This window comes from Ricinus communis, chromosome 10 (assembly GCF_019578655.1).
Source record: "Ricinus communis isolate WT05 ecotype wild-type chromosome 10, ASM1957865v1, whole genome shotgun sequence".
NCBI classification, from domain to species: Eukaryota; Viridiplantae; Streptophyta; class Magnoliopsida; order Malpighiales; family Euphorbiaceae; genus Ricinus; species Ricinus communis.
In genome coordinates, this window is record NC_063265.1 from 15202872 (window position 1) to 15230554 (window position 27683).

General features: G+C 34.5%; 1 protein-coding gene across 3 annotated transcripts; it reads left to right on the forward strand.

Moving 5' to 3' along the window:
- Window positions 1–25121, forward strand: LOC8283959 (protein SHOOT GRAVITROPISM 6). Of its 3 annotated transcripts, XM_015719372.3 has the most exons (51): window positions 1–264; window positions 395–485; window positions 571–625; window positions 725–856; window positions 1317–1388; window positions 2431–2521; window positions 2638–2733; window positions 3379–3457; window positions 3545–3608; window positions 4209–4312; window positions 4518–4623; window positions 6306–6395; window positions 6539–6616; window positions 6778–6845; window positions 6924–7023; window positions 7140–7262; window positions 8069–8158; window positions 8306–8371; window positions 8588–8686; window positions 8783–8857; window positions 9231–9290; window positions 9708–9797; window positions 9965–10086; window positions 11049–11178; window positions 11299–11378; window positions 11974–12109; window positions 13839–13920; window positions 15332–15477; window positions 15581–15661; window positions 15757–15857; window positions 16256–16494; window positions 16570–16679; window positions 16835–16963; window positions 17087–17161; window positions 17252–17385; window positions 17909–17981; window positions 18109–18240; window positions 18419–18600; window positions 18676–18798; window positions 18912–18972; window positions 19093–19188; window positions 19753–19853; window positions 21255–21360; window positions 21788–21901; window positions 22006–22080; window positions 22604–22702; window positions 23401–23472; window positions 23556–23641; window positions 23745–23838; window positions 24246–24353; window positions 24429–25121. In XM_015719372.3, the coding sequence occupies exons 1-51, from the start codon at window positions 219–221 to the stop codon at window positions 24603–24605; spliced, it is 5139 nt and encodes a 1712-aa protein (XP_015574858.1). In that variant the 5' UTR covers window positions 1–218; the 3' UTR covers window positions 24606–25121. The 3 variants fall into 3 exon arrangements, with proteins under 3 accessions (XP_015574858.1, XP_025013165.1, XP_025013167.1); XM_025157397.2 differs by lacking the exons at window positions 1–264; window positions 395–485; window positions 571–625; window positions 725–856 and adding an exon at window positions 926–1080; XM_025157399.2 differs by lacking the exons at window positions 1–264; window positions 395–485; window positions 571–625; window positions 725–856; window positions 1317–1388 and having other exon boundaries at window positions 2646–2733.
- Window positions 25122–27683: the final 2562 nt, after the last annotated feature.

Consider the following 27683-nt stretch of genomic DNA (forward strand, 5'->3'; position numbering starts at 1 on the left):
GAAATTAGATAAACAATTACAGCATTGCACAGGACACGAAAAGCAAAAAAATGGACCTACAGGTGCCAAGTGCCAACTAAACCAAAAAATAAAAAATAAAAGGAAGCAAATATTATATATAAAATCAAAATTAATAGCTCCATGTTTCTCTCTGTTCTTCCGGTGGTGATGCTATTTTATTTGTTTTGATCTGTGTTTCTCTTCTCCAAGTCTTATCAATGGCTTCTTCTAGCTCTGGACTCGGAACCTCAATTCCCGCTCCAGGTAACCTTTCCAATCTCACTTTTTTTTTTTTTTTTTTTTTTATAATTTCTCCATGCGACAACGTTGAAATTGAATACATTTTTGTTTGATCACGTCGTTTTTGTACTGTTTTTTTGTTTTTGGTTTACAGACGCGGTTCAGGTTCTGGTATCTTCTCTCGCCGATGAATCTCTCATTGTTCGTCAAGCTTCCATGGCCTCTCTTAAAGAACTCTCCTCCTTGTATAATTACCAAACTCTCTTTCCTCTATTATATCCATTCGCGTTTCTGTTGAATTATTCTGTTTAATGAATGCTGAATTTGTAGGAATCCGCTTTTGGTGCTTGATTGTTGCTCCGCGGTTTCTAGAGGAGGACGACGAGTACTATTGCTGCTACTTTTGCTATTACTCTTTCTCTTTTTGAATTTGAATTAAATTGTATTTGAAGGTGTTTTTTTTCTTCTTAAATTTGTATTGCAGAGGTTTGGGAATATGGCCGGGGTTTTTCAAGTAATGGCAATAGGAGTTAAAGCATTGGATAAGAGATATGTTGATCCTTCTTATATGGCTAAGCTTGCTAAAATTGCTACTTCTGAAATGATCTCCTCTAAGGTGCCTGTGCTTGCCTTTTTAATATATAGCATTTTGTTGTCATGTGTTGTTAGACAGTTTGAGAATTGATAATGATGTGCTTGCTTTTTGTTAATTTATATTATCATGAGGCACACCGACAATCAGGGTATATATGCGTATGGAAATTATACTTGGTTGATGTTATCAGTGAGGCTCTTGCACTCATTATGAGGTGGGATGGCCTTTTAAAATTTTGATCATAGGTATGCTGTTACTTGGTTGTTGGTGTGTCAGTTGCTTGTTTGTGCTTATATGAGAAACTTTAAGGCCTTCACAATTGCTCTTGTACTATTTAGTAAAATGATCATCTTTACTGTCACATTTGCATTTTCCGAAAGATAGCTTTTTCTTTTTGATTTCCTTAATTGCATCTTTGCTTGAACCAGTCAATTCATGAATAACCTCACATATTTTGATGTTATCATTCTTTTTGAGGCAGGATCTCAATGCTGACTGGCAAAGGGCTGCAGCTGGTCTGCTTGTTTCAATAGGATCGCATTTGCCAGACCTGGTAAGATATCTTCTCTTGGTGTTTCTGTTACTCCCTAGTGGGTACTTTAAAGCAGAAATTCTCAGATATATATGAAACCAAAGATGCATATTTTCTTTTTTCCAGTTTGATTTTTTTTTTTTCATGAGTGATTTCTTTGCATTAACAACAATTGGCATATGCTAGATGTGAATGGAATGAGAAGTGGAAAAGAATGCTGCAGTACAGACATTAGTTATCGGAGTCAAATTTTTTTTTTAATAAATTTTGTGTTTCTGGATAAGCTGTAACAAGATACTATTGTGGATACTAATCAAAAGTTTGCAAGAAAAAAATTGACTTTTTCTTTTCCTTCTGGTGGGCAATAATGGTGAACAAAATGTTTGCAAGTTAATCTTTAAATTGAAGAATTTGTGCTGTGGGCTTCAGGTTTAGTAGAACTAGAAAGCCAAAAACTTTATAATGTAGTTTCATAATTCAATAAGAATTTAGAACTGCTATTTACCTACTTATAACATGGTTTAGTTGGTACTATTTCCATATAGCTGCTAGTTGTGTGTTCGTCTGCTACATTATATGTTTGATTTGCTCTTGGTCAGCTTCACTGCATATATTTCTACGTTGCAACTCACAGTTTCTTACTTCCAACTTCTGTTTATCTTTTTTAATTCATATTTCTTCTCTTCTTATTTTGTTATGTATTTTAATTGGTGCAGAGTGCTTCAATGCATGCTTGCTTGTTCACATACTTCTGCTTGTGCCTGCATGTGCTACTTCCTACTTTAGCCCCTAGTGGTTTTATATTTTTATGTACTTGGTGTCTGTATAGTTTTTTTTTTTGAACAGAGGTGTCTGTATAGTTTATTATTGAGTACTTCTACAATTTTTTTTTAATCATTGCTCTGCATTTTGCTATTCAATATTTTGACTTTTTTCCTAATATCCGCATATCTCATATGTACCAGATCTTCTTGATCTCAGCTATTATTCTCTTTACTCCTGAATTTCATGGTTGAGTCTCTATAACTTGGTTTGGTAATATTTGCTAACCTTGATTTGGCAGATGATAGACGAAATTTTTTCACATTTATCGGGGGCTAGTTCTGCTTTGCCAGCTATGGTTCAAATACTTGCAGACTTTGCTTCTGCTGATGGTTAATCATCTAACTTCCTTTCTGTTCTGCCTTTTGTTTATCTTTCTAGAAATGCTTTTGTACTATTCTGCTGTAAGCTTAAACTGAAGTGTCTGTTGTACTTTGATTCATTGAAGCTTTGCAGTTTACACCAAGACTGAAAGGTGTACTTTCACGAGTTTTACCTATTCTTGGCAGTTTGCGAGATGCTCATCGGCCTATATTTGCAAATGGTATGGTGAATTTCTTGCGTGCCTCTTTATTATAATTTCAGTAGTTTGATCTTTGAAATATGCTTGCTGTTGGTTTAAACCTCAAAGCGACATACGCATTTGGGCTTTAATTCTGGTTTCTTGGATCAGTCACGAACTTTGTCAAATTTCAGTGTAGAGCCTAAGCTGGTTGAACTTATATGACAGAAGATTATGAGGGCCTCTCTGTGTGGGGTCTTTTTTTTTAAAAGGAAAGATGAACTTGTGGAGTTTGTCATGGCTATCACATGAGTTCTCGACAGAAATTTGCAAAGTGATTTAGATTTTCTTCTTAACTTTTAGTCCTTCATAGAACATGTAGAATTTTGTTCACTTCCACAGCACCACTTTTTAGTTACAATTATTCTTCTTTCTTTATCAAATTGGATGAGCAATTATGTTAAGAGATGAGATGGTTACTTGTGATATGCACATCTATCAGCTAGAATGGAGTGCTTCAGTTTGATGGAAAATTGACTACAAAACTATGTTGAAGTTCTTAGACCAAATTAGAACATACATCTTGTATTCTTCTTTTCGGTTTTCTTTGTAGATCTTTATCAAATCTTTTTCTGATTATTCTACTTAAATGCTGAACCACTTGTGCTACATGCTTTTCTTTTATAGCATTTAAATGCTGGTGCCAGGCTGTATGGCAATATAACGTGGATTTCCCTTCACAATGCCCTCTTGATGCTGCTGTCATGTAAGATCAACATCCTATTTTTACTGCTGTTCTATTGTATTCCCACGAAATTGGTTGTTTCTAAAGAAAGTGTGTAATTTAATGCAGGTCATTTCTAAATTCTGCTTTTGAGCTTTTATTGAGAGTTTGGGCAACTTCACGGGATCTTAAGGTATGAAAATAAATCCTTATTCTTCCATGACTTCTTTTCCTCTTCAAATATTTTTTTTTTTGCCTCCGTTTTGACTATACCTTTTTGCAGCAATTAAACATGTACCTTTGTTTTGGAGACCATTTTCTTTCGCGCGGAATGAATTTTTGTATATAAAACTGCAGCAATGGCAGATTACTTATTGGTATTTTGACATTATGATTGGTCATGTTTCTGGATTTGATGTTTTAGACCACATATTCTTAGTTAGAATGCTTTAGGAATTAGGAGTTGAACTAGCATACCTGCCCCCTATCTGTTTGTGTTCTAGAATGACATTATGTTGTCCATGTGATGAACTATTTGAGTGGAATGTTTCTATATACCAAGTAAAGACTAAAACGAAGAATTGTCCTAGAAAAATCTTGGTTGACTGAAAACCAGTGTGTTGCTAATTTTTAGTAATTGTAGCAGGTTATGTAATTGTATCGTCTGCATTTATTTTTTTGGGAATTAGGATAGGGTGCTTTAGAAGTTAATTGCATTTCTTATTGGTTCTGTAGCATTTGAAGTATTCCTTTTTCTCTTAAAAAATAATCTCGAAATTGGGAATTGGGACAGGTCCGCACATCTTCTGTGGAAGCATTAGGTCAAATGGTTGGTCTTATCACCAGGACACAATTAAAGGCAGCTTTACCAAGGCTTGTTCCTACCATATTGGAATTGTAAGATACATAATACAAATCTTTCTGTTTATTTTTTTTTTTTACCATCATGCTATATTTTTTCCCTTTCTCTGTTAGAATACATTTAGATTTGTATTATAAAAATTTACTGAAGCAAAAAACACATATTTTTAAGTATCCAAATTCCAAATGGGATTGATGGGACTATATTGAGCTTTCCTTTTTTCTCTGTTTTGTTATTTAGGTACAAAAAGGATCAAGATATTGCCCTTCTTGCAACATGTAGTCTTCACAATCTTTTAAATGCTTCGTTACTGTCTGAGACTGGTCCACCATTGCTTGATTTCGAGGTAATGTGTTCACAGGTTTTGTTCTTTCTGTTCAGTTAGCTTCTCTTGTTACCTCTACTCCCTTAACTGAATTTTTTTTGTTACTTTCCATTTTCTACTTCCTGACGGAACATCAACTTTGTAATGTTCTTTTTCAAGTGTTATGATAGTTGAATATTCCTTACATTATTATATCTTATCTGTTTAGAGCCTCTGTTAAGTACAATACATGAACTTGCTTGCAGAAATATGCAAAAATACGTATTCTTAGAAATGGAGGTAGACAAATGTTTTCAGATATCCCGAAAAGGGGGGACGAATTTGGGGCTGATCAATTTATATGTGTGATCAGAAAGTGTCGTTTACTAACAAGCATAATATATATGATTTGTTGTAGGTTGTGCATTTCTTAGTAGTATGATTCTTCTCAAGGATAAATTGATGAAACTTGAGCTAATTTTGACTCAATGTTCTTTCCTCCTCAATGATATTGAGGCGGCTTATGTCTCCTCAATGTCTTTGGAGATGCTTCTTATTTGAAAATGGAGAAGTTTTGGTGATAGAAGCCTGGTAGGGATACCAAAGTCATTTGGAATTGCAAGGGCCTCTAGGCCTCAATGGATTGTTATAGGTAAAGAAGCTAGTGCTAGAATTGGCTAACTTACGCACATGGAATGGAACTAATGAACAAAATGAATAGGAGAAGAGTTAATGCTGAATGTATCTAGTAGCAATTGGATCAGGAACAAAAGTATGATTGTAGGGAAAATATTTTACAAGTTTGAGATATGTGGTTAACAAGTTGGTAGAAGAAGCAGTTGGTTCTGGGTGGTTATAGAAAATATCTTAGTTGAGAAAGAACTTCTAAAGGTTGGAGTTCAATCAAGTAGTAAGTTAGTGAATGTTGGGTGGTAAAGAAACAATTTGTCTTTTGTATAGCACAGATGAAAATGCAAAGACAAAATAAGAACAGAATCGCAATGGAATGAGTTCACTTATAGAAAGGTTGAAGTTGCATCTATTAAAGAATTACTCAGAGGGGTTTGGATTTTTTCCACTAGCATAGACTATAAGCTTAGTTATTGTTGCATAAAATTGAGCATATCCCAGTTATGAGTAAAGAGGATGAGAGGTGTAGTTAAGATTATTTGCTGTAAAGTGGCGAAGGAATTCTAATAACATTTGAACTTTATGTAGATCTGGCCCTAAGCAAAGTAGTCAAGGAAAGTAATCTATACCCTCATCCAGATTTGGTTTAGGGCTTGGCTGAATTGACTTGGGTTAAGTGTGGCTATAGCTTGGAGTATAATGTCTAAATTAATGGGGAATGTTTATTAAATATTTGCTTTAGGCTTGACAAAATGTGGGATTCAGTGTTTTGTCTGTATGTGGATTGGCTATAGCTTGGAGGAGTAATGTCTAAATTAATGGGGAATGTTTATTAAATATTTGCTTAGACTTGACAAAATGTGGGATTCAGTGTTTTGTCTGTATGTGGATTTTGAGGACTTTGTGGACATTGTATAATTAGAATCTAAAATGTCAGATCATCTGCTCATCATAAGCTTTTGACTTTGGAAAGTCATGTCTTGTTCTGTTTTGATCAATCATATATTGTTGGTGCCATTTTTGTTTGGTGAAAGAGTTCTATTGGTGTATGAATTGCAAATTTGACGTTGAGTTCTCTTCCATGCTATATGCAGGATCTCACGGTCATTCTATCAACACTTCTTCCGGTAGTTTGCATCAATAGTGATAGCAAAGAGCAGTCAGATTTTTCAGTGGGACTGAAGGTGCATATATCTATCTTGAACAACAAACCTTTTCCTCATTTGTTTTGTTACTTGACTATAGGGTTTTGGAATCCTCTTCTTTGTTTGCCATTAGGATCCATTATTTTCTCCTCACATATTCTTATGTTTTTGTTTTGTTGCAGACCTACAATGAAGTCCAACGCTGTTTTCTGACTGTTGGCTTGGTATACCCTGATGATTTATTTACATTTCTTCTCAATGTGAGTATAAGTTTCCGTGCTAAATGATTTAGGAAACTTCAATCACTGGATAGCCAGGCTAGAAAGCAGTTGTTGCTCTATTTCTTTTCCAATTAAGTTTGCTTCAGTATGTTCTGGTTCTGTGCGTGTTCTCAAATGTGACTATATGGTTCTGCTGCCAGAAATGCCGACTGAAGGAAGAGTCTTTAACGTTTGGTGCACTATGTGTTTTAAAGCATCTGTTGCCAAGGTTTTTCTACTTCAGAGAATCGAAACTCGCACTCTTTGTTGTCCTCTGCGAACTTACCTGTGTAGTTTTCATATGTAGGTCATCTGAAGCTTGGCATAATAAAAGGCCTTTACTAGTTGAAGTTGTAAAGTCCTTGCTAGATGAGCAAAACTTAGGTGTCAGAAGGGCTTTGTCAGAGGTATGTAATGACTTGTAAGATGTGGTGGACTACTACTTTTTATAGTTCTAGAAGTGTTCATTGAACACTGCCAGTTCATTCTTCCAAGTTTGTGATTCTGTTTGCTTTGTTGGTAGTTGATTGTTGTTATGGCCTCGCATTGCTATTTGGTTGGTCCATCTGGTGAATTGTTTATTGAATACCTTGTACGTCATTGTGCTCTATCAGATTTGGAAAGAAATGATCCTGACAACTCCAAGGTAGACTCTGGGTCTAGTAAGCTCCATATATTTAAGTAAATTAAATTGATTGGGGGTTATAGAGTTGAGTTGTTATTAGTGATATAATGCGATAATTTTAAGTATTGATTTGGCTTGATGAATAAAGAAATTTTATATTTAGATGGATCTAGATTTACATGTAATGTTGCGTTCCAAGAATTACCCATGTGGATATTTCAGACATCACTTAACCATGTTTAAGGATCTATGGATTAAGGTTGAGACTAGAATGTGGTATTTTAACTTTGGACTCAGGACATTTGCAAAATGTACACTTTAGTCTTATCATTTTTTTTCTCTATGTAAATAACTTTCTTTTTTTTTTTTTTATTATTTGATGTTTTGAGTCCCTTTTTTTTTTTTTTTTTTTTTTTCTTTTTTTCTTTTTAAGTTTGCTCCTTTTTTGGTCATTCTTAGACTTTGGTCCTTCACCCTTATAATATAACAATCTCTTATTCCTTCAACTATTAAATGAAACAACTTCTGAGTCTTGCACCTTGAGTTTTAGTGATTAGAAAGTCCTTCCATTTAAAAGCTAAGGGAATAAGGTTGTTTGATGTTGAAACTGAGGGGCTAACATATGATTATTTAATAGAAAAAAAATAAAACTATGACGAAACAAAGAAGAAAAATGAATATCATATTATCATGTGAGGACTCAAGTGGATATTTTCCAAATCTAGAGAGAGAGAGAGAGAGAGAGAGAGAGAGGGTGGGGGGGTGGTGGTTATGTGGTCGTTTGCAATTTATTTTTATTTTAGTTATTAAGAGCTTGTTTCCTTCAGGTAAAGTTAAGGAGTTTTTGTCCAATAGAGTTAAGAGGAATCTGTGAGAAAGGCCTTCTTCTGCTAACTATTACAATCCCGGAAATGGAGGTATTGGTATTTTCTTTTCTACATTCATTGGATAGTGGCACAGATTTCTATTCGTGGTGCTAAAGCTGATTTTCATTCTTATAATTCATTGGTCTTTTAAGTTGGAAAATAAATTTTATGTTTGATTCATGTCTTAATATTTTGCAGTATATTCTTTGGCCCTTTCTGTTGACTATGATCATTCCACGAATTTATACTGGTGCTGTTGCAACGGTATGTCCTTCAGTTTTCTGAATTTACCTTATTATACATGAGATAACTTAAGCTTTCAGACTTTAATGGTCGGTCTAATGCATGCATTTATTATGTGCTTGTTGCATTCTGCATTTTATTTTTCATGGTGGTTCCTGGTGGATATTCCAATTTGTTCATCTATTTTGTCTCAGAAGTAACTTTTACAGCTTTGAATAATATATGCTGCTCTAACAGGTTTGCAGATGCATCTCAGAATTATGCAGACATAGATCTTCTAATATTGGTGGTATGCTTAGTGAGTGCAAAGCTCGTCCTGATATTCCTAGTCCTGAGGTTCATCTTTACAAATGTCTTAATATGGTTAATCTTAACTTTGTTGCCATTCATGTGAATATAAAAATCAACTGTCCTTTTGGTGTATTTGTGCAGGAGCTGTTTGCCCGCTTACTGGTGCTTTTGCATGATCCACTGGCAAGGGAGCAGCTGGCGACTCATATTTTGACAGTATGCTTCCCTATCCCTTCATGTAACCAACTATTATAACATTGAACTGTTGTTATGTAATGCTTGATTGCAATTTTAGATGATGGATAAACAAAGTTCTCTTAAATTGATAGGTTTGGAGATCGGCTGGTTTCTCTTCACATCCTTGTTAAGCTATGTTAAGGATTTCTGTTTTCCCTTTCATGCAATGCCCACTCCTTAGATTGCAAAAGAGTTCTGTGTTATTGATGGAATGTTTAGATGAATAAAAATGGAAGATAGAATTCAGATATAAGTGCAAGGGGTATAATTTAGGATAAAACAATTGAAACAGTTGCTTGTTTTGACATTTCTGAAAACCCTCTGCTTGGCCTGTACTTTTTTTCCCCTGCAGGTCCTTTGTTATTTGGCACCTCTGTTACCAAAGAATATCAACATGTTTTGGCAAGATGAGGTAAGCTATATGAAGTTATAAATGAGCTTAGATTCAAAGTTGCATGGTGGTAAATGTGATAATTCCTGGAAATTCAATGAAAGCAAAAACATCTTGATAAACCAATGAACATTTTGGATTAAAGTATATTCATGCAATAACAAGAAATAGGATTTGAATATATGGGGTAAAACTGGCTTTATCTTCTGCATATTCTTGAATTTGTAATGGTCAGATCTAGACATCATAATAATCCTTAGATCTATTTATAGATCTCCATATTTATAATTTGCTCTTGGACATTTGCTGAATGAGCAAAGTGATTTCTGATCTAGAAGTTCATTTTCAATTACTCACTACCATACTTCAAAGCACAAGTGAAATACAAAACAATTAGTATATAGAATCTAATTGATTGTTCTATTTGGTAAGCTCTAGATTCCTAAAATGAAGGCATATGTTAGCGATACGGAAGACTTGAAGCTTGATCCTTCATACCAAGAGACCTGGGATGACATGATAATTAACGTAAGATTCTTTAATTTCTAATAAACGTTATAAATTCCTTGTATATTTATCAGGAATGCTTTATTTAATAGTTGGGAACATGTGCTTCTGAAAGTTATATTTTACATGGTAAAATGCAAATGCACAATGAAATTAAAGGCTTTCTATACTTCTTTTTTGGTGCATAGTTCCTTGCAGAATCATTGGATGTGATTCAAGACACTGATTGGGTGATCTCTCTTGGAAATGCTTTTACAAATCAATATGAGCTCTATACACCAGATGATGAACATGCTGCACTTCTTCACCGGTATTAATACATTGAAATATGGCAATGTTCTTTCCCTCCTCATTCTTATGAATGTTAAGGAAATTGCTATTTATTATCCTCTGGAAGTTTGTGAATATTTGCTGAACTATGCATCAGTAGTTATGATTCTGGTAAAAATTGTTTATACCCCTTCAATTGAAATGCAGCTTTAACTAAATGGGGCAAATATGATATTATCTTCCTTCTGGTTGTTTGTACTTGTAAATGCCAAAATTTTCATCATATGCCAGGTTACCTTTGTGACGTGACACTGTAAATGAGATTATTCAGCTTGACTCAGGGGTGTTACTCTTTTCTTTTCTTTTTTGTTTAATGTGCCTGTACTTGTGATTGGATTAGGATGGGAGGTATGTCTCTTCCATTATTTGACTTGTGTTTAGAACTTGTGTCTTCAACACTTCTGAAAATCCTTGTTCTTAGTAGGATGGAAAACTCAACAAGGAAGCCTACTTTTTGGTAAAAGGCACTGATTTAGAAACTTCATATAGACATACAATCCTTTTCAAGCATGTCTGACATCTGAAAGTAAAATCTATTGATCTGAAAAGTGCATCAGTAGTTTGTTTGATTTTATTGGATACACATCAGATAAACATGTAACATGTTGATACAACTCTTTACCATACTACCATTTGAATAGATGGCGCTTCTAGAGTGAGAGCTTCTATATACTTTGATGTAAAATATTGGAAGTGCTTGCTTGGAAAGGAATGTTCTGTTATAATTTTGGTATTACATACAGCTTCATCAAAAACTTGACATGCTTGCTTGTGTCTGTTTCTTGGCTTGTAAGTCTGAACTGAATTTTAGCTCTTAGCCAGTGTTATGACCTTATTTCTTGATGACTTCATGAACTTGCACCTTCTGTCAACTTAATGAATTCTGAACCTTGAATTGTTGAATACCTGTTTACAGATGCAGTTTCTTCCTTCATACTGCAGGTGTCTTGGTATGCTTCTACAAAAAGTTGATAACAGGGCTTATGTTCAAAATAAGATTGACTGGATGTATAAGCAGGCTAATATTGCTATTCCAACCAATAGGCTTGGTTTAGCAAAAGCCATGGGGTTGGTAAGTCTGTTGTTCGCATTTCTCGATAATATTTGCTCCTAGATCGGAAAACCTGAACAACAAAAAGATTGCACATTGTCTTGCCATCTTTAAATTATATATAGTTTCTGTTTGTTCCAGGTTGCAGCCTCCCACTTGGATACCGTGTTGGAAAAGCTGAAAGAGATTCTAGCTAATGTTGGACAAAGTATTTTTCAGAGGTAATTTTAGGTTTTAAAGATACTCTGAACGCTCTCATCCAAAGCATCATGTGATGTGCATATTGAAAAAGATTAAATCTAGTTATAGATGCATCCCTTCTCATTTTTCTTTTCCTTTTAAAATAGTCTGTGGTATCGCTCATTGTAGCTTTTCCATTTGAATATCCTAGAGTTGCTAATGCTTTCAAAAAAGTAACTCAGAAGTTCAAATTAATAGCACCATAAATATAACACTTCTTTAGTAGTGGGTCATTCTCCTTGAATTGGTGTAGTCCTCATCTGCAAGGGCATAGGTTTGAGGATTGAGAGTAGCTGCATCATGTAGAAAATATGAAGTGTAGGGCTTTGTGGGGATTTTCCCTCCTGGAATTCTGCCATAATCATATTTTCGTTATTGTGTCTCATATGGATATAAAGAAATTGAGTGACAGACTGATGAATTTCCTCTTCCCAAAGTCTTTGATATATGTTTGTACTAAAATGAGACTTTATTGTAAAAGTGGGGACAAGCAATATTTAAATGGTTTTGTTTCATTTTATCATGTAACCTCTTAGTAATGATGCTTAATGTGTTCATAATTTCTCCTTTTTGCAGATTGCTGTCTCTTTTCTCTGATAGCTATAAGACAGAAGAGTCTGATGATATACATGCTGCCTTGGCTCTGATGTATGGATATGCTGCAAGATATGCTCCATCTACAGTTATTGAAGCACGGATAGATGCATTAGTTGTAAGCTTTCCTTTTTGCTTCTGTTTACTTTTGAATATCTTTCTTGCTGGGTTTAAACACCTGCTAGTGTTATAAAAAAAATAAGCACCTTAACCTGAGAAACACCAATTTTATAGGCTTCATTGGTTAACTACATTTCATTTTGTCGTGAATAATTATCAAGCTGTGTATTGGGTTATCATCAAGTACGACTTTGCAAAGAATGTATATATATTCACAATTTTTCCTGAGGATTAAGGAATTTTGTTTTACTCTCTTTAGGCGAGGTGATAATGACTTTGCAAGAGATTGATGAGTAAGAGTTGGTGAGGCTAAAGCATGTTGGATGCTAGTTTTCTTAATGATTTATGTGCGTCCTTTGTTTGAACATGAAACAAAGATCTATTTTTTGGGTACTCGTTAGCTTACTATTAGACATTTTCTTACTAAAATGGAACTTGTTCAAGCAAACATTTTAGTCAAAGTTCCTTGTCTGCCAAAGTTTCCTCATATCGTCTTTATAGGGAAATTAGCACATGTATGATATTACTTCATGATGGCTTTTCTCTTTTGGCCAGCAATCTGTGAAAAGGTTGGGATGAAAATATTGTTACTAATGTGCAAGATTAGAATCTCATAACGCAGATTACGTTTGTCTAATGTTTAATAATATCATATTCAGTGGGCAATTGGAGGATTTAACAGAGCGTCTATGCATGCATGCAGCATCCATTTTGCCAGGTTTAGTTAGTTGAATAGGACTTCTGAACTTGAAGTTTTTGTTCGCTTTAGCTAGTGATATTCATTGATGGTGAGAGCTGAACTTGAGATGCTCCAACACCTTGTCCCTAGGCCATTGGGCTAAAGCTTAAAGGTTATGAATTTGATGTTAGGATGACTTGGATGGTTATGTATAATTTAAATTCAAGCTTTTAGTTAATTTTGTTGGTTTTTATTTTTCTTTCTTTTTTGTTAAGTGTTAGAAGCCCTCTAAGAGGATATATCTATGCATACCGTGGTCCTCTCTTTTTGAAAAGTCACCACTTTGGTCCATTATTGTTTGAAACTGGGTCCAAAGGGATATAATTTTAGCTCAAACTTGTCAGCTTTAACTATACAAGGATAAAAAAAATAAATTTCTGGAAAGTCAAGGATTGAAGTGTTGAGTTTTGGAAAGGGGAGGACCATACCGTATAACATTGAGGAGTTGCTTATGCAGTGAACTATTTTTCTTTTGTGTAATGAGACTTGAACTTAAGATATGCCCCAACTCCATCTCATCCCTGTGCCATTTCAAATCTAAAGGCATGAAATTTAGTTGGCATTTACTCTAGTAATTCACAGTCTAAAGCTATGCATGGGCTGATAACTATAAATATTCCCTGTTAATTTATCATAGTGTTCGATGTAAATTGGAAATGGAGTTTAAGATGATACTGATGCCTTTCATGATTTGTTTTTGTTCTTTTCCATTAAGTTTTTTTTTATCTGGAAACTTGGAACTTGAAATGTCTGAAAAACTTTGAGAAAGGCTCTTTTACCTGATTTATCTCAAGATGCCAGCTAATAACTCTGAATGACATTAATGAATATATAAATCCAATACCATATTATGATAATTATGGTCTGTAGACTGTATTGTAAGGTTTGCTGGATATATGTTCTGATTGGTGTTGTCATTTTCACCCTTTTACCAGTTGTGGATTTTATTATATGCTAGATAGGTTAATTCTTTATTGCTCTGTTGCAGGGGACTAATATGCTCTCACGGCTTCTTCATGTACGACACCATACAGCAAAGCAGGCTGTAATCACTGCCATTGATTTACTAGGTTTGTTTTTGCTGTTGATTAAAACTGGCTGTATAAGTTTTTCTTTTAGCACACGCTTCATTGATATATTTCTTGACCATTGATATATGAAAATCTCCTTTTCTTTTTCCCTGAATGGTAGGTATTTTATTTTCACAGACTAATTTGGATTAATTTATGGTAATTTTTGTTATTTTACGTTTGACAACTTAGGATATTAGGTTAGTTCCTTCCTGGCATTTTGGAATCTTATGCTTGTTTCTATATAGATTGGCTGGCCATTATCCTGTAAAATGGTCTAGATTCATAATATAGGTACTCTCTTATAGGGTTGAAGTAACCTATAAGGGTGTGAACTGTGGAGAAGCGTTGGGCTATGTCTACCTGGGATTCATTCTTAAACTACTCTATAATTTGTTTGGCTGGACACAGAAGTCTAAAATTTGTTAATGAAGATTCTCATTCCTTTTCATCTCCCATTTGAAGACAATAATATTATTCAATTTTAGATCTCATAAGGAAAAAAAGTTGTACCATTGATTCAAGTCCTTTTCCTAATCACACATCTCTTCCCTCTTTCCCTCTTTGGCCTGAGGAAGTTAGGAGTGGGCATATCATGCTTTCTTTGAGAATGTTGAATGAATGACTTGAGGCATATTCACTTTTAAACCAGTAATGTAATGAACCTTTTAGGTACAAGTTGCATTCTTTTAGTGAGTTCCCTTATTTCTCCTGCTATTTTACTGAAGTTGGATTATCTTGTACCTGCTGCATTCTTTCTTTATTTTAAACCGACAGACAGGCTAGATTTGGAAGGGTTTGGTAGTACGCACTTGGCGTTGATCAGATGCTCATCTCTTCAGATAGAAACCACATAACAATTACGCAAGCAGCAAGTCAATTGCAATATTCTCTGTGAAGCAGTTAGATTAAAGGCTATACATGTTCTTATCAAAACCCTCATATGGTTACAGTTTCAACTCCCTAGTTTATACAATATTTTAGATTTCAATTTTTTTGTGTCTTCAAATCATTAAGTAGCATGAATAAGAGTTTGTTGTTTATGGGAAGTGACAAAAACCCATATGATTGTTCAAGAAAAAAAAGGTTTTGTTTTTCATAGGTAGCGATAAAAATCCATATAATTGTCCCAGAAAGAAAAAAGGAAAAAACAATTGGAAGCGTTTTGATACTTTTTGCTCATCATCATGTTTCGTCTTTTGAATGTGTTTAACATTCTCTCCTCAGCAGAATATTAAAGATCAAATACAGGTGGGCTAATATTTTTCTTGGCCGAGGGTCTCACATTTTGGTATTCCATCCTGCAGAAGTAGCTGACATTCAATTGCTATTGAAAAATGATGGGAATAGTATTTGTTATCATACTCAGTCTTGTGAAGATGATAGCTATAATGTACTGTTGCTGATGCAGGTCGTGCTGTCATTAATGCTGCGGAAAATGGTGCATCATTTCCACTTAAAAGAAGAGACCAGTTGCTCGACTATATATTAACTTTGATGGGCAGAGATGATAATGATGATTTTGCTGATTCCAGTCTTGAACTTTTACATACCCAGGTCTTTGAAACATTCTATCGGTTTAGCAACATATTTGATGTTATTTCTATATTAGATATATATTGTTTTTTGACTCATTCGCTTTTCATGGCTGTTTCTGCAGGCGCTGGCTTTAAGTGCTTGTACTACGTTGGTCTCCGTGGAACCAAAGCTGACAATTGAAACTAGAAATCATGTTATGAAGGTACATGTTTCGAATGGTGGTTAAATATGACTGGTGAATTTAATGTTCCATAATCACTTGTATCAGTCTGGTTAGTTTTTTGATATTTTTGACAGGCAACCTTGGGATTCTTTGCTCTGCCAAATGAACCAGTGGATGTTGTCAATCCCCTTATAGACAACCTTATTACTCTCTTATGTGCGATTCTTCTGACAAGGTAGTGTTAAATCAGGAGGTTTGAGCTTTTCTATATTCCTATTCCTTGGAACTCATTCCTTTTTTCTGTAACTAGTTTGACTCAAGTTCTTTCATTCTGAACAATTCTTGACATTTATATCACTGGATATTGTCAAAGTTTTAGTCTTATGCTAAATCATGTTAGTGATTACCTACCTTTTCTTCTAATGATTGGAGCAAAACGTCATTGTAAATATTGGAGTTGGGAAAAAATTTTGCAATTATACAATATGGTCTGCATAAAACTGATGTGTCTGGTATCATTTATTTCTTATGCTCATATATTGCCTTACATGTGATGGTTGGTGTATGCATAAACATTCATGGAATAAAGTTTGTGCATATTCCTACTCTAACTAGAATTTTGTTTAAAATTAGTGGAGAGGATGGAAGAAGTCGAGCAGAGCAGCTTTTGCATATTTTGAGACAAATAGATCATTATGTTTCTTCACCAGTTGAGTATCAAAGGAGAAGAGGTTGTCTTGCAGTGCATGAGATGCTTATCAAGTTTCGGATGCTTTGTGTCAGTGGATATTGTGCATTTGGTTGCCATGGCAACTGCACGCACAGCAAGCAAATTGATCGCACACTGCACAGCAACTTTTCCAACTTACCATGTAATATTATTTCCTGGAGAGATCCCAAATGTCTGCTATGTTTTACTTATGCTGCTTTTCTTGTTTGAATACCAGCGGCATTTGTATTGCCAAGTCGTGAAGCCCTCTGTTTGGGAGAGAGAATCTTTATGTATCTTCCACGCTGTGCAGACACTAATTCTGAAGTTAGGAAAGTTTCTGCCCAGGTATGGCATAGATTGACTAATAGTTGTTTGCAATGTTGGTTGGTATAATGTGGTGAATTACTAAGTTAATGTTTTTGAGGCTGTAGACTTGGAAATATTTCCTTTAAAACTTATTTAGTTAGAAAATTAACAACTCATGTTTCCTCGTTCGCCAGATTCTTGATAAACTCTTCAGCATCTCTCTTTCACTTCCAAAGCCTGGAGGGTCTAGCTTTGGTGTGGATATGGAATTGCTGTACAGTGCTTTATCCTCCCTTGAGGACGTTATAGCCATGTTGAGAAGTGTAAAGTTCTACCCATTTGCTGTATTTCTACATTGTCCCTATTTTCTGCAACTCCTGTAATTTGAAGCAGTGAAAGTGAATGTGGAACCTTTTTTTTAAGTTCCTTTGTTTTTGTATCTTCAGGATGCTTCTATTGATCCATCTGAGGTTTTCAACAGAATTATTTCATCCGTCTGTGTTTTATTGACAAAGAATGAGGTAGACTATATTTTCTAGAAAAGTAAAAAAAAGATTGAATTAGTTTATGATTTGTTGGAGCATCATTTTGTTTTTGGTGCTTTCTTGCAGCTTGTAGTCACCCTGCACGGTTGCACCGGAGCTATATGTGATAAGATTAAGCCATCAGCTGAAGGGGCCATTCAAGCTGTTATTGAGTTTGTTTCAAAGAGGGGGAAGGAGCTGAGCGAAACTGATGTTTCAAGGTCTTTCACACGATAAAAGAATTTTAACTTAGTTCCAGTCCACACCTGATCTTTCCTTGCCTCTTATTATGATTGTTTTTTCTCAATCTTTTCTTCTGCCCCTCTCTGTAATTAGTGAAGAAGATCATTCTGATGTGCTAGACCACCCTTCTACAATCTCTTTTGTGGGGAACTGAAGGGCCCATTTACTCTACAATAGCAAATTGAACTTTTGAAGGGGACATGCACTTGTTATGTTCATGAATTCATCTGCACTGTAAACTTGACTAGTTACCCACTTTGTATGCCACTCTGTAATGACAGAAGTAAATCTGAAAGAGTATTAACTAGGCTTGCCAGCAGACATTTTAATGGAAGGAAGAATTAAGCTAAGAGAGTAAATTGTTTCTGATTAGGTTCTTTTTTGGCGGAGTGTTTTTGGTTGTCAAAATCTAAAACATATCCTGTTACTCTTTTAGTTAAAATTGAAGGCCCCATAAATTTCTGTATTTCTTATTTGACGGAATTATGCCAATGTCTACAGGACAACCCAATCATTGCTCTCTGCTGTGGTTCATGTAACTGAGAAGCATTTGCGTTTGGAGACTCTTGGAGCTGTATCTTCTTTTTCATTTGTTTTTTGGCCTGTTTACTTTTAGCAGTATTAGTTTTTGAATTTTTTCTCCTCTTCTTCATCTTCTTCTTCATTTATTTAATGCATATAATTTCCTTAACCCTTAAAAGATTTCTTCTCTAGCTGAAAGTACTAGTCCAAAAATTGTCTTTGATGAAGTATTGGCCACTGCTGCAAGGGATATAGTCACAAAGGATATTTCTAGACTGCGAGGTGGCTGGCCAATGCAGGAAGCATTCTATGTGAGTATCTGATTTTAAGCTATGATGTTTTTGCTCTTTCAGTAAGGAAATTTTGTGGTTTTAATTCTATTTTAATTCAAAGGTTTTGTACTAATATAAGAATATTTTTTTGTTCTTCTAATTATCACAGAATTTTTATATTGATTATGCTATTTAAGTCTCTTGGAACATTTTGTAGGCCTTCTCTCAACATATAGTGCTTTCTTTCCAATTCCTGGAGCATCTGACATCTGTCCTTAACCAGTCTCCTGTCATTAAGGGTGATTTGGAGAAAGGAGACAGCTCTAGCCACTTTGCTGATGGCCAGATAGAGGATGACATCTTACAAGCTGCTGTGCTGGCTCTCACTGCCTTCTTCAGGTTTATCTATATTTGCATTTGTTAGAACTAGCTTCTCTTTACAGTCAACTTATGTAATCTTTCGCATAATTGCAGAGGTGGTGGTAAAGTTGGAAAGAAAGCTGTGGAGCAAAACTATGCCTCTGTTCTTGCTGCACTTATACTGCAATTTGGAAGTTGTCATGGTCTAGCTAGTTCTGGTCGGCACGAGCCACTACGGTCAGTGTATAATAGATATGCCCTTTTTAATTTTCATAAAATGCAACTACCATATTTACCAGGTTTTTTGAGTGTGTGCTAAAAATTGTTATTCTTTTTTCCTTTCTGTGCAGTGCTCTTCTAACTGCATTTCAGGCCTTCTGTGAATGTGTAGGGGACCTTGAAATGGGAAAGGTATGCAGACGTATAGGCGTGCGCTTTTGATCTCTTAGAATTTGCACTCTCTGATGATAAGGATTTGGAATATTAATCAAATAATAGAAAAATAAAAAGAAAATGACATGTTCTATACAGATTTTGGCTAGAGATGGAGAGCAAAATGAAAAGGTGAAGTGGATCACTCTTATTGGAGGTGTAGCAGGCAACATTTCAATAAAAAGACCAAAAGAGGTAGTTTGTGAGCTGAAAATTTTTAAGTGCTTTTTCCTTCCTCTTTCTTTTCTTTTCTTTTCAGTATTTCTATGCTTCTCTACTTTTGGGTTCTTTGTTTCTTGAATATTAGGAATAGTAGAACTCTTAGCTGCTGATGAAATGGTACACGGTTTGATAACACAATGACTGCCATAAACTTTTGAAATGTGCAAAAGGAAAACAATTATTTCTAAAATATGTTTTATGTAAGTTTCATGTAGAATATGCAACTTGGGCAAAAGCTTTGGATTAGAAATATTCTGTGCCTTATCTTTACAAGGTTGTTTCTATTTTAACCCCAAAAGTTAATAGTTGAAGCTTTAGTGCAGACTGCAACAGCTATAATTAACATTGGTTGAAAGTATATTGCAATAGTCATTTCCTTTTTTCTTGAACTACTGGTATCTGGAAAGTGATGCTCATAGTCCTGATATGGCGGCACTACCAAATTTGCCCTTTTAATTTTCACAAAATGCATCTGCCATACTTTTTTATTGTTCAGGTTTTACATTGCAATTTCGCATTCTTGGCTGGTATGTTCAGGTTCAAACTATTTCTCTAATCTTAACTAAATCCTTAAACCGACACCAAAGCTTTCAAAGGGAGGCTGCAGCTGCATCATTGTCAGAGTTTGTCCGCTATAGGTATGTAAAGTATGCTCTGCCTTCAAATGATTACATCTTGAACTTTCACTATCCGTTTTTATTAACTTGTTTGCTTTTCATGTATCATGTGTCTTGCACTATATAAACTTTGTACTATTCTATTGATTGAATGGTATATCTCTCTTATTCTTTGGGTATATTACTTCATTAAAGGTCTCTAGTAGCAGCGATATCCCTCTGATGCACCATCCAGACTCTACTAGGATTGACAATCAGTACTTTAGTTGATATTGTCAATGCTGTATAAACACTTTTCAAAAGCTTAGGAAGAAAAAATAACTTATCTTCAACTTATTCAGTTCTTGTGACCACTTAAGTTGTATTTATCACTTTCTTGTGATCCCCTTTTTCTGAAATCACTACATCCCTGTCTCCTCTCCAAACTTCTGAATTTGAGTTTTATAGATTTTGATAGTAGTGCATGCTAGTCCAGATGAACTCTATGTGCAGCTCTGATATTAATTTTGATAATTGAGTTTTTGATATAAGTTCTTATTCAGGGAAAACAATCTTTTCAGACTCGTAATCCTTTTGTTGAATGAACTTTTGATAAGCAATTTCTACCATCTTTCTGGAGTCACTGCAATTGTGATGTTTTGAAATATCTTATTGCATTTCTAAATTCCCAATTATACATGTCAGCATTTACAGATTTCCGGAAAAGTTGAGTATAAACTCTTAGTTTATAATGGAGAGGTTTAGTGGCAATTCTTTGGAGTTGTACTTCTGTTGCATTATAGTCTTTGGATGGAGAGAAATGCATTTCTTTTTCACCTATTAAATTTTGTCTTCAAGTCTTCACGAGGGCTTATGCTTCCAAACTCCAAAGCATCTTGTTGATGTCCTTTTTGTGTGGATGGTGGCTTCTTTAATCATTTTTGAACTTCATTGGAGGGTATTACTTTTTCTAGTTTGTCCTTTATGTTCTTGTTAGTTGTTGTATATTGAAATTCATTGGTGAATTCTTTATCCTTGACTTGTGGTCTTCTCTTTTGCTAATAAAACAAATAATGTTGGTTGCTTGTTGTCAAACTTGTGGTTCCAGTTATATGTCCTTGGTGCAATTTCTTATATCCTGCCATGGAGCGACATTAGGAATGGCCTTTGAGCAGCCATGTACTGCCTTAATGTTTCTATTTTCTTTTTTTGTTCTCAGAAAAAGTCCAACTTACTATGACTGGATAATTTCTTGATTTAAAAGTAAAATGATTCTACCCTAGTGCTTTGTTTATGCGAGTATCCAAACTCTGTACTCTGTTCTTTGGTTAACAAAACTCCGATGCTTATTTTACCAACTTAATTAGTACTTGGCTTAACTGTTTTTGGTGGTTTTATAGCTTATATTAAATGTCAAGTTCCCATACTCTTATGACATTGCAGCGGTGGGTTTACTTCCTTGTTGGATGAGATGGTTGAAGCATTATGTCGACATGTGTCTGATGAGTCTCCAACTGTCAGATGCCTTTGTTTAAGAGGGCTAGTACAGGTAAAAGCATCTATACCAACTATGAATGTCTTTCTTGTATATATATTATAATATTGTTGTCGTTTTCTGATATGTGGAATAGAGGGATCGAGCATAAAAGAATTTGAAACACTAAAAGAATTTATAATTATGGATTTGTACATGGAATTTCTATATGGATAGTATTGAATTGTCCGGTACATCATTCTTCTTGCTTTGTTTTAAATATGTAAGTTGGTTGGCTGAAAGAGTTTGTCTTGGAATATTTGATGCAAAAAGAAATGTGTTACATAATCTTCAAATAGACATGGAGGAAAGTCCTGAATGAAGTTCGGTATCAAAAAGGCTAATTTACTTTGCACTGTTGTATTGGAGGTGTATGGTTTTGCTTACTTAAGAGTTCCAAATCAAGGTTCATATTTCTTGTAAATTTTATCTGATTTGGCAGATACCATCTATCCACATTTGTCAGTACACAACTCAAATACTCAGTGTAATAGTGGCATTGCTTGATGATTCAGATGAATCTGTGCAATTAACAGCTGTTTCATGCTTACTGACGGTGATCTATCCATCTGCTTTCTCTACTTTTCATTTATTTTTCTTGTCTATAGATACTGGATTGAGTTGTTTTTCTCACATTTTATGTTTAATTCCTCCCTTTAGGTGCTCGAGTCATCACCCAATGATGCGGTAGACCCTATTTTGCTGAATCTTTCTGTCAGGCTCCGCAATCTCCAAGTATGTTTCTTTGCTTTTGGCATAGTTTGTTAAAGACATTTCATTTCATCATCTCTTTTGCAATAATGAAAATTCATTTTATATTTACTATCTAAACACATGCAATTGAGTGAATGCATGCAACTGGAGAAGATGCGTTCTGAAGTGCACTTGATAATGTGGTTTTTGGTACTTAAAAATCTGAAACAAATGAGCTGGTAGTGGGGAAAGGGGCTGCTAAGAAGAAAAGAAACATAAAGGGAATCCGGCTAGTTTTAAGGTATTACAGTGGCTACATGCAAGTAACACAAGCTGTAGCAGCCATTTTGTGGGGGTTCCTTATGTGATTCTGAAACCTCATTTGTTTCATTGACTTAACCAGATGTCTAATTCTTTTGATGAAACGACAATTTTGTTACTAAGTGGCTATTTGTTTCCTTGGTTGTTTACTTTTTCTATAATTACTATACCACATCTAATATAGATGATGGTGCTTCTTATGATAAGCTGGTATTAGATTCACCCACTTTCTTGTTTGAAACAGATATGCATGAACACAAAGATTCGAGCCACTGCCTTTGCTGCATTTGGAGCTCTAAGCAGCTATGGAGCTGGAACACAGCACGAAATATTTCTAGAGCAGGTCTATAATTGACTGTGAACTGGGAAATGATTAATTATACGATCTCTTATTTCAACAAAAATGTGTTTTACAAACTATGAGTCCATGTCACCATGTCATCGGACCACCATTTCTTCATTCTGACAGCCTCATATTTTTCAAGGAAATGCTATGTCATCTTGATTTATTTCAGTTCTACTTTAAATTTTTATGTTTTATCATACAAACTGTTAAAATATTTTGAAATGATCTAGCACCATTATACCTCCCAAAGTTGCAAGCAAAGTTAATTGCTTTGAAGTTCAGTAGCATGAGACTATTATTTAAGAAGGATTAAAGTAAAACTCTTTGGAAATTTGTGACCGTCAAGTCTGCACCTGCATTTGAAGATTATACAATTTATTCTGATGCAACCAGAAGAAAATGTTTGCAAAAAGCAATATTACCATTATTAGTATTATTATTTCTTAAAATTTTGGTTCCTGTGACACTAACTAAACCTAGCATGAGCTTGTTGCTTTCCACTCTTTTGGTTACATCCTTTTTTGGCCTTCTTCTGTTTGCGAAGCTTCTCAATTTTAAAGGATTAATATTTGATATCATTATTTACTGTGTTCTGTCTTTCAATTTCCATGGTGAAGTGGAGACTAGACAATGGGATTTTCGTTTTTCTTCTTTAATTTCTGCCATATTAATATATTATGAATTGTCATCTGCAGATACATGCTGCCATTCCTCGCTTGGTTCTGCACCTTCATGATGATGATATTAGTGTGCGACAAGCTTGCCGAGTAAGTGATTACTATTCATTTGATTGGTTCTCTGCACAAGCTTTTGCAAATGTTTTTTGACCTAACATAATATTTAAAAATAGAACACTCTCAAACGTATTGCCCCCTTGGTGGAGATGGAAGGATTAGCTGCCCTATTCAATTCTCATTGTTTCACTTCTGAAAATCGGTATGCATAAATTTTTTTAGATGATAAAATTTCTCAAAGTTGTGTAAGGGATTTTTTTGGCATCATTATAGCTTAGAAATGCTCCTTTCTGTATTTCTTTTAGAAGTGACTATGAGGACTTTCTAAGGGACTTCACTAAGCAGTTCTCCCAACATCTTCCTTCCAGAGTTGATACTTATATGGCATCCGCAATACAGGTTTGAGTTCTGCTGAAAAGCTATTATTGTTGATTTTGAATATTATCTATGCTGAGTTGCTGACTTGATCGTGAAATGAACTACACAAATCCTTGACTCTTTTTTCCTCCTTTATGCTTGTGTATTCTGTCAGTATCCTGGGCCATCTTGTCCTTTCTTATTTTTCTAACAAATAATCTTTTGAGTTCATGAACTACTTTATAGTCCTGGGCCATCCAGGCCATCTGTACATTTTTTTCTTCCTTGGGTGTTTATTACTATGCTCCCTGATCACATCTTACTTTTTGAATAGCTATATGTATTTCTTTTCGATGGAACAGTGATAAACATTAATTTCAAGTTATGATTTGCTTAAACTTTCTTCTGTATCAATAAAATTATGAGTTGCTACTTTCTTGATGAAGCAGGCTTTAGAGGCACCTTGGCCAGTAATACAAGCAAATGCTATTTATTTGGCAAGCAGCTTGCTATCACTTTCAGATGATCAGCACATCTTAGCTCTTTATTACGCTCAGGTTATTCTCAAATCCCTTTATCACTCGTCTCTTAGCCAAATGAAAGATAGTCACAAGGATGTTATCTTCATGTAGGTGTTTGGATTGTTGGTGGGGAAGATGAGTCGGTCAGCAGATGCAGTTATTAGGGCAACATGCTCTTCAGCCCTGGGCCTGCTACTTAAATCAACTAATTTTCTGTCTTGGAGAGCAGCTAGACTCGATCGAGTGGAATCTTTTCGTAGGGGCCATGATTCAGAGTCTAAAAAGTAGTGGCGGGAGGCCTATTGTGACTTATCACTTCAGTTTTGAACACTTATTTAGATCCACCTATCCAGGATAATGAAAATGCATGTCGATTTCCTTTATACGGTGTATAACATGTTGGATCACACAAGTAAACCAGTGCGCAATGCAACTCTTGCTGCAGTTTGAGAGTTCATGAGTGACGACATTTCAGAAGGTAGCTGTTTTGATTTGGTCTGGGGACACGCACAATGAAAGCTCATTCATGGATGCAAGGTGGATGTTGGGCTTAGTACCACTGTTAAAAGGTCTGTACAGCTTTTGGTAAATGCAATTGAAAAGAATGTACAGTGTTTAGTAAATAAAATGATGTGAGCCATTAGGTGTAAAGCTTATAGTTGCAACTCTGCGAGCCCATCAGTGCATTCCTCTTCAGGTTGTTTGCTCAGGTATGCAGAGGAGCCATTTCAGGTTGTCTGTTGTAGAAGTTTGTATAACGCTATCCTAAACTTTATATAATAGACCAACTCAATTGCTTCGGTATGGGTGAATGCAACCGAAAGGCCGAATATAAAATTTTCTTTGAAATTAGAGGATTTTCTGGATATATTATTCTGATTATTGAGATAAAGATTTCGAGCTTGTATCCTCATTAGAAGAGAGTAACTTACCGTATCTTTTATTTGTGTGTTAAAAGGGAAAGGTTAGGATTAAGATTATGCAATAGATGCCACTTTTGCTGGTAAAACACAGCAAGTGAATCATTTCTAGAGGTCCACAGGTGATCGGTAGTTCTCGGGCAATGGCATTAAAATGAAGGCCATTCCAGTGTCTGCTTCCCCACTTTGATTATTGTTTTGGAACTGCTAAACCGTGCTCTTATGGGTTCGCAGTTCGCAACTTCAAATTCCCAATTTTCTTAACCCAAATACTTGATTTCCTTATCCCAAATAGTAAATGTTTTTAATTACTATTCAAGGACAGAGTAGTTCATTTGAATGACTCCGGTTCGAACAGAAGAAGTACGCCGTGCTAATGTGCCTTGGATGATCCACATTTCAGGGTCAGATACTGATGAGCACATTGAACTATCCATTTGGCTGAGAGTCCTCGCAATCAGTTTAGATTGTGTGAAATTCGAGAGAATCTACGAAATAAGATCTGCTTCTCACATGTTATGTGGATTTTGAATGATGGGATTCATCGTGATGATCCTCGTTTCTTCAATTTGATGGTGATTTTGTCCCTATGTTTTCCTCAGCGGAGAATATAACAGCCTTTCACAGCAAATGATCTCTATCCAATTTTGTGTGAAATACATATAGAAATTGTAATTTTTTTCCTATGTTAATTAAAAGTAAAAGGTACATATAATCATTTCCCAGAATATAATTTATTACCGAATGTTCATTTTACTTTACTTAAAAATTGTAAACATTCTAAAAATAGTTCAAAATTGAGATTCGAGCTCAATTTAGGTTGAATTAAAAATTAAAGTTGCAATTGTGGGGTTTATGAATTAATATTAGTTACCTACTTATATTTTAGAGTAAAATTGGAAGACTTATCTATACTTTTTACAGATGAAGTGAATGATGACCAAATTTCTCAAAATATAAGGACACCATTTCCAACTTGAAATTGTTAACTACTACTTCCACTAAATCACAATAGAGAAATATTTTAATCTATCAAAGTCACTACTGGCATATTACTTTTGTTTGTGGTGGGCAGAAAAATAATTCATTACTATTTTTATATCTAAAGAATTGGGATTATTAAGTTGAAAACAAAACTGCAAATGGCCTGACGTATATCTTGGACAAAGACCTTAAAAGTTGACCTTCCAAAACCAAAACCAAAGATGAAATCAAATAAACATAGAACATGAGTGGTCTTGAGAATCTTACCATATCTTCAGCTGCAACAGCCTTTGTGATTCCTCCTCTGAACATAGCTTTGTTTTGGTTTGAGAATCTTGCCATCTTGCTGCCTTCACATCAGGAAACTACTGGTTAATTTTTATAGCTGTCCATATGAAGACAGAAAGTGACTGTTAGTCTCATTCATTAACATATTGTTTGAAATCTGATAACCCATTTGGTCTGCCATTAGTTTTAGGATTAAGGAGTCAAATACACTTTAAATTCTTTTAGTAAATATCTCTCTGAATTTACGTTCAAGGCTCAATTACTTGCAATTTAAATTTTTCAGTTTAAACTTCTTAAAAATGAAATAATATTAGATTTTAAAACTTTAATTGAATTATAAAATTAAAAAAATATATTTAATTCATTAATTTTCAAATACAATATCCGGTGACACAAAATCTAAAATTCGGAAAGTTATTAATGAAATAAATATTATTTTTTAATTTTTATAATTCAATTAAAATCTAAATTTAATGTTTTTTATTTTTTTTAAAATTAAATTAAATATATTTGACCATTGATACCAGTTCAAAAAATTATTAAATTTGATATATATTTAATTTTTAAATATAAATAATTAAATATATATGACATTAAATATAAATTCGGATAACTATTTATTAAAAAATTTAAATTAATATATATGCTATCCTTGCACAGAAATTCAGGAGGTAAATTTATCCTTTACATGTGGGAAATGGAGACTATAAACACATCTCAAGCCTTCCGTACCATGCTACACGTGGCTTGGTTTGTTGGGGAGTTTCACTTACCCTGGAAATGTGAGTCATTCCATGAAACTTAGCAATTTGATGTACTTTTGTCTGCCATTATTATATCCCAATTGCTATAGGGGAGATGTCAAATGCAATCAGTATTACATAAAATTATAGATTTAATAATATTTTGTGCGTATAAATAAGAAATACTAAAGCATCTTAACAAATTTAATTAATTTTGTAAATCTTTACTAATTCTTTAATTTTCTTATTGAAATTAGAATCAGCAACTCAAATTTCAAATATAAGATCATTCTATTGATATGGCACTCTTTTAGTTTGAGACACAAATAAATTAATTGATTTACTATAGTATAATAAAACTCACCATGTATTAACTAGACAACAAGATTAAATATAAAGAGAAAAATAAAATTTTAAAAAAATTAATATGT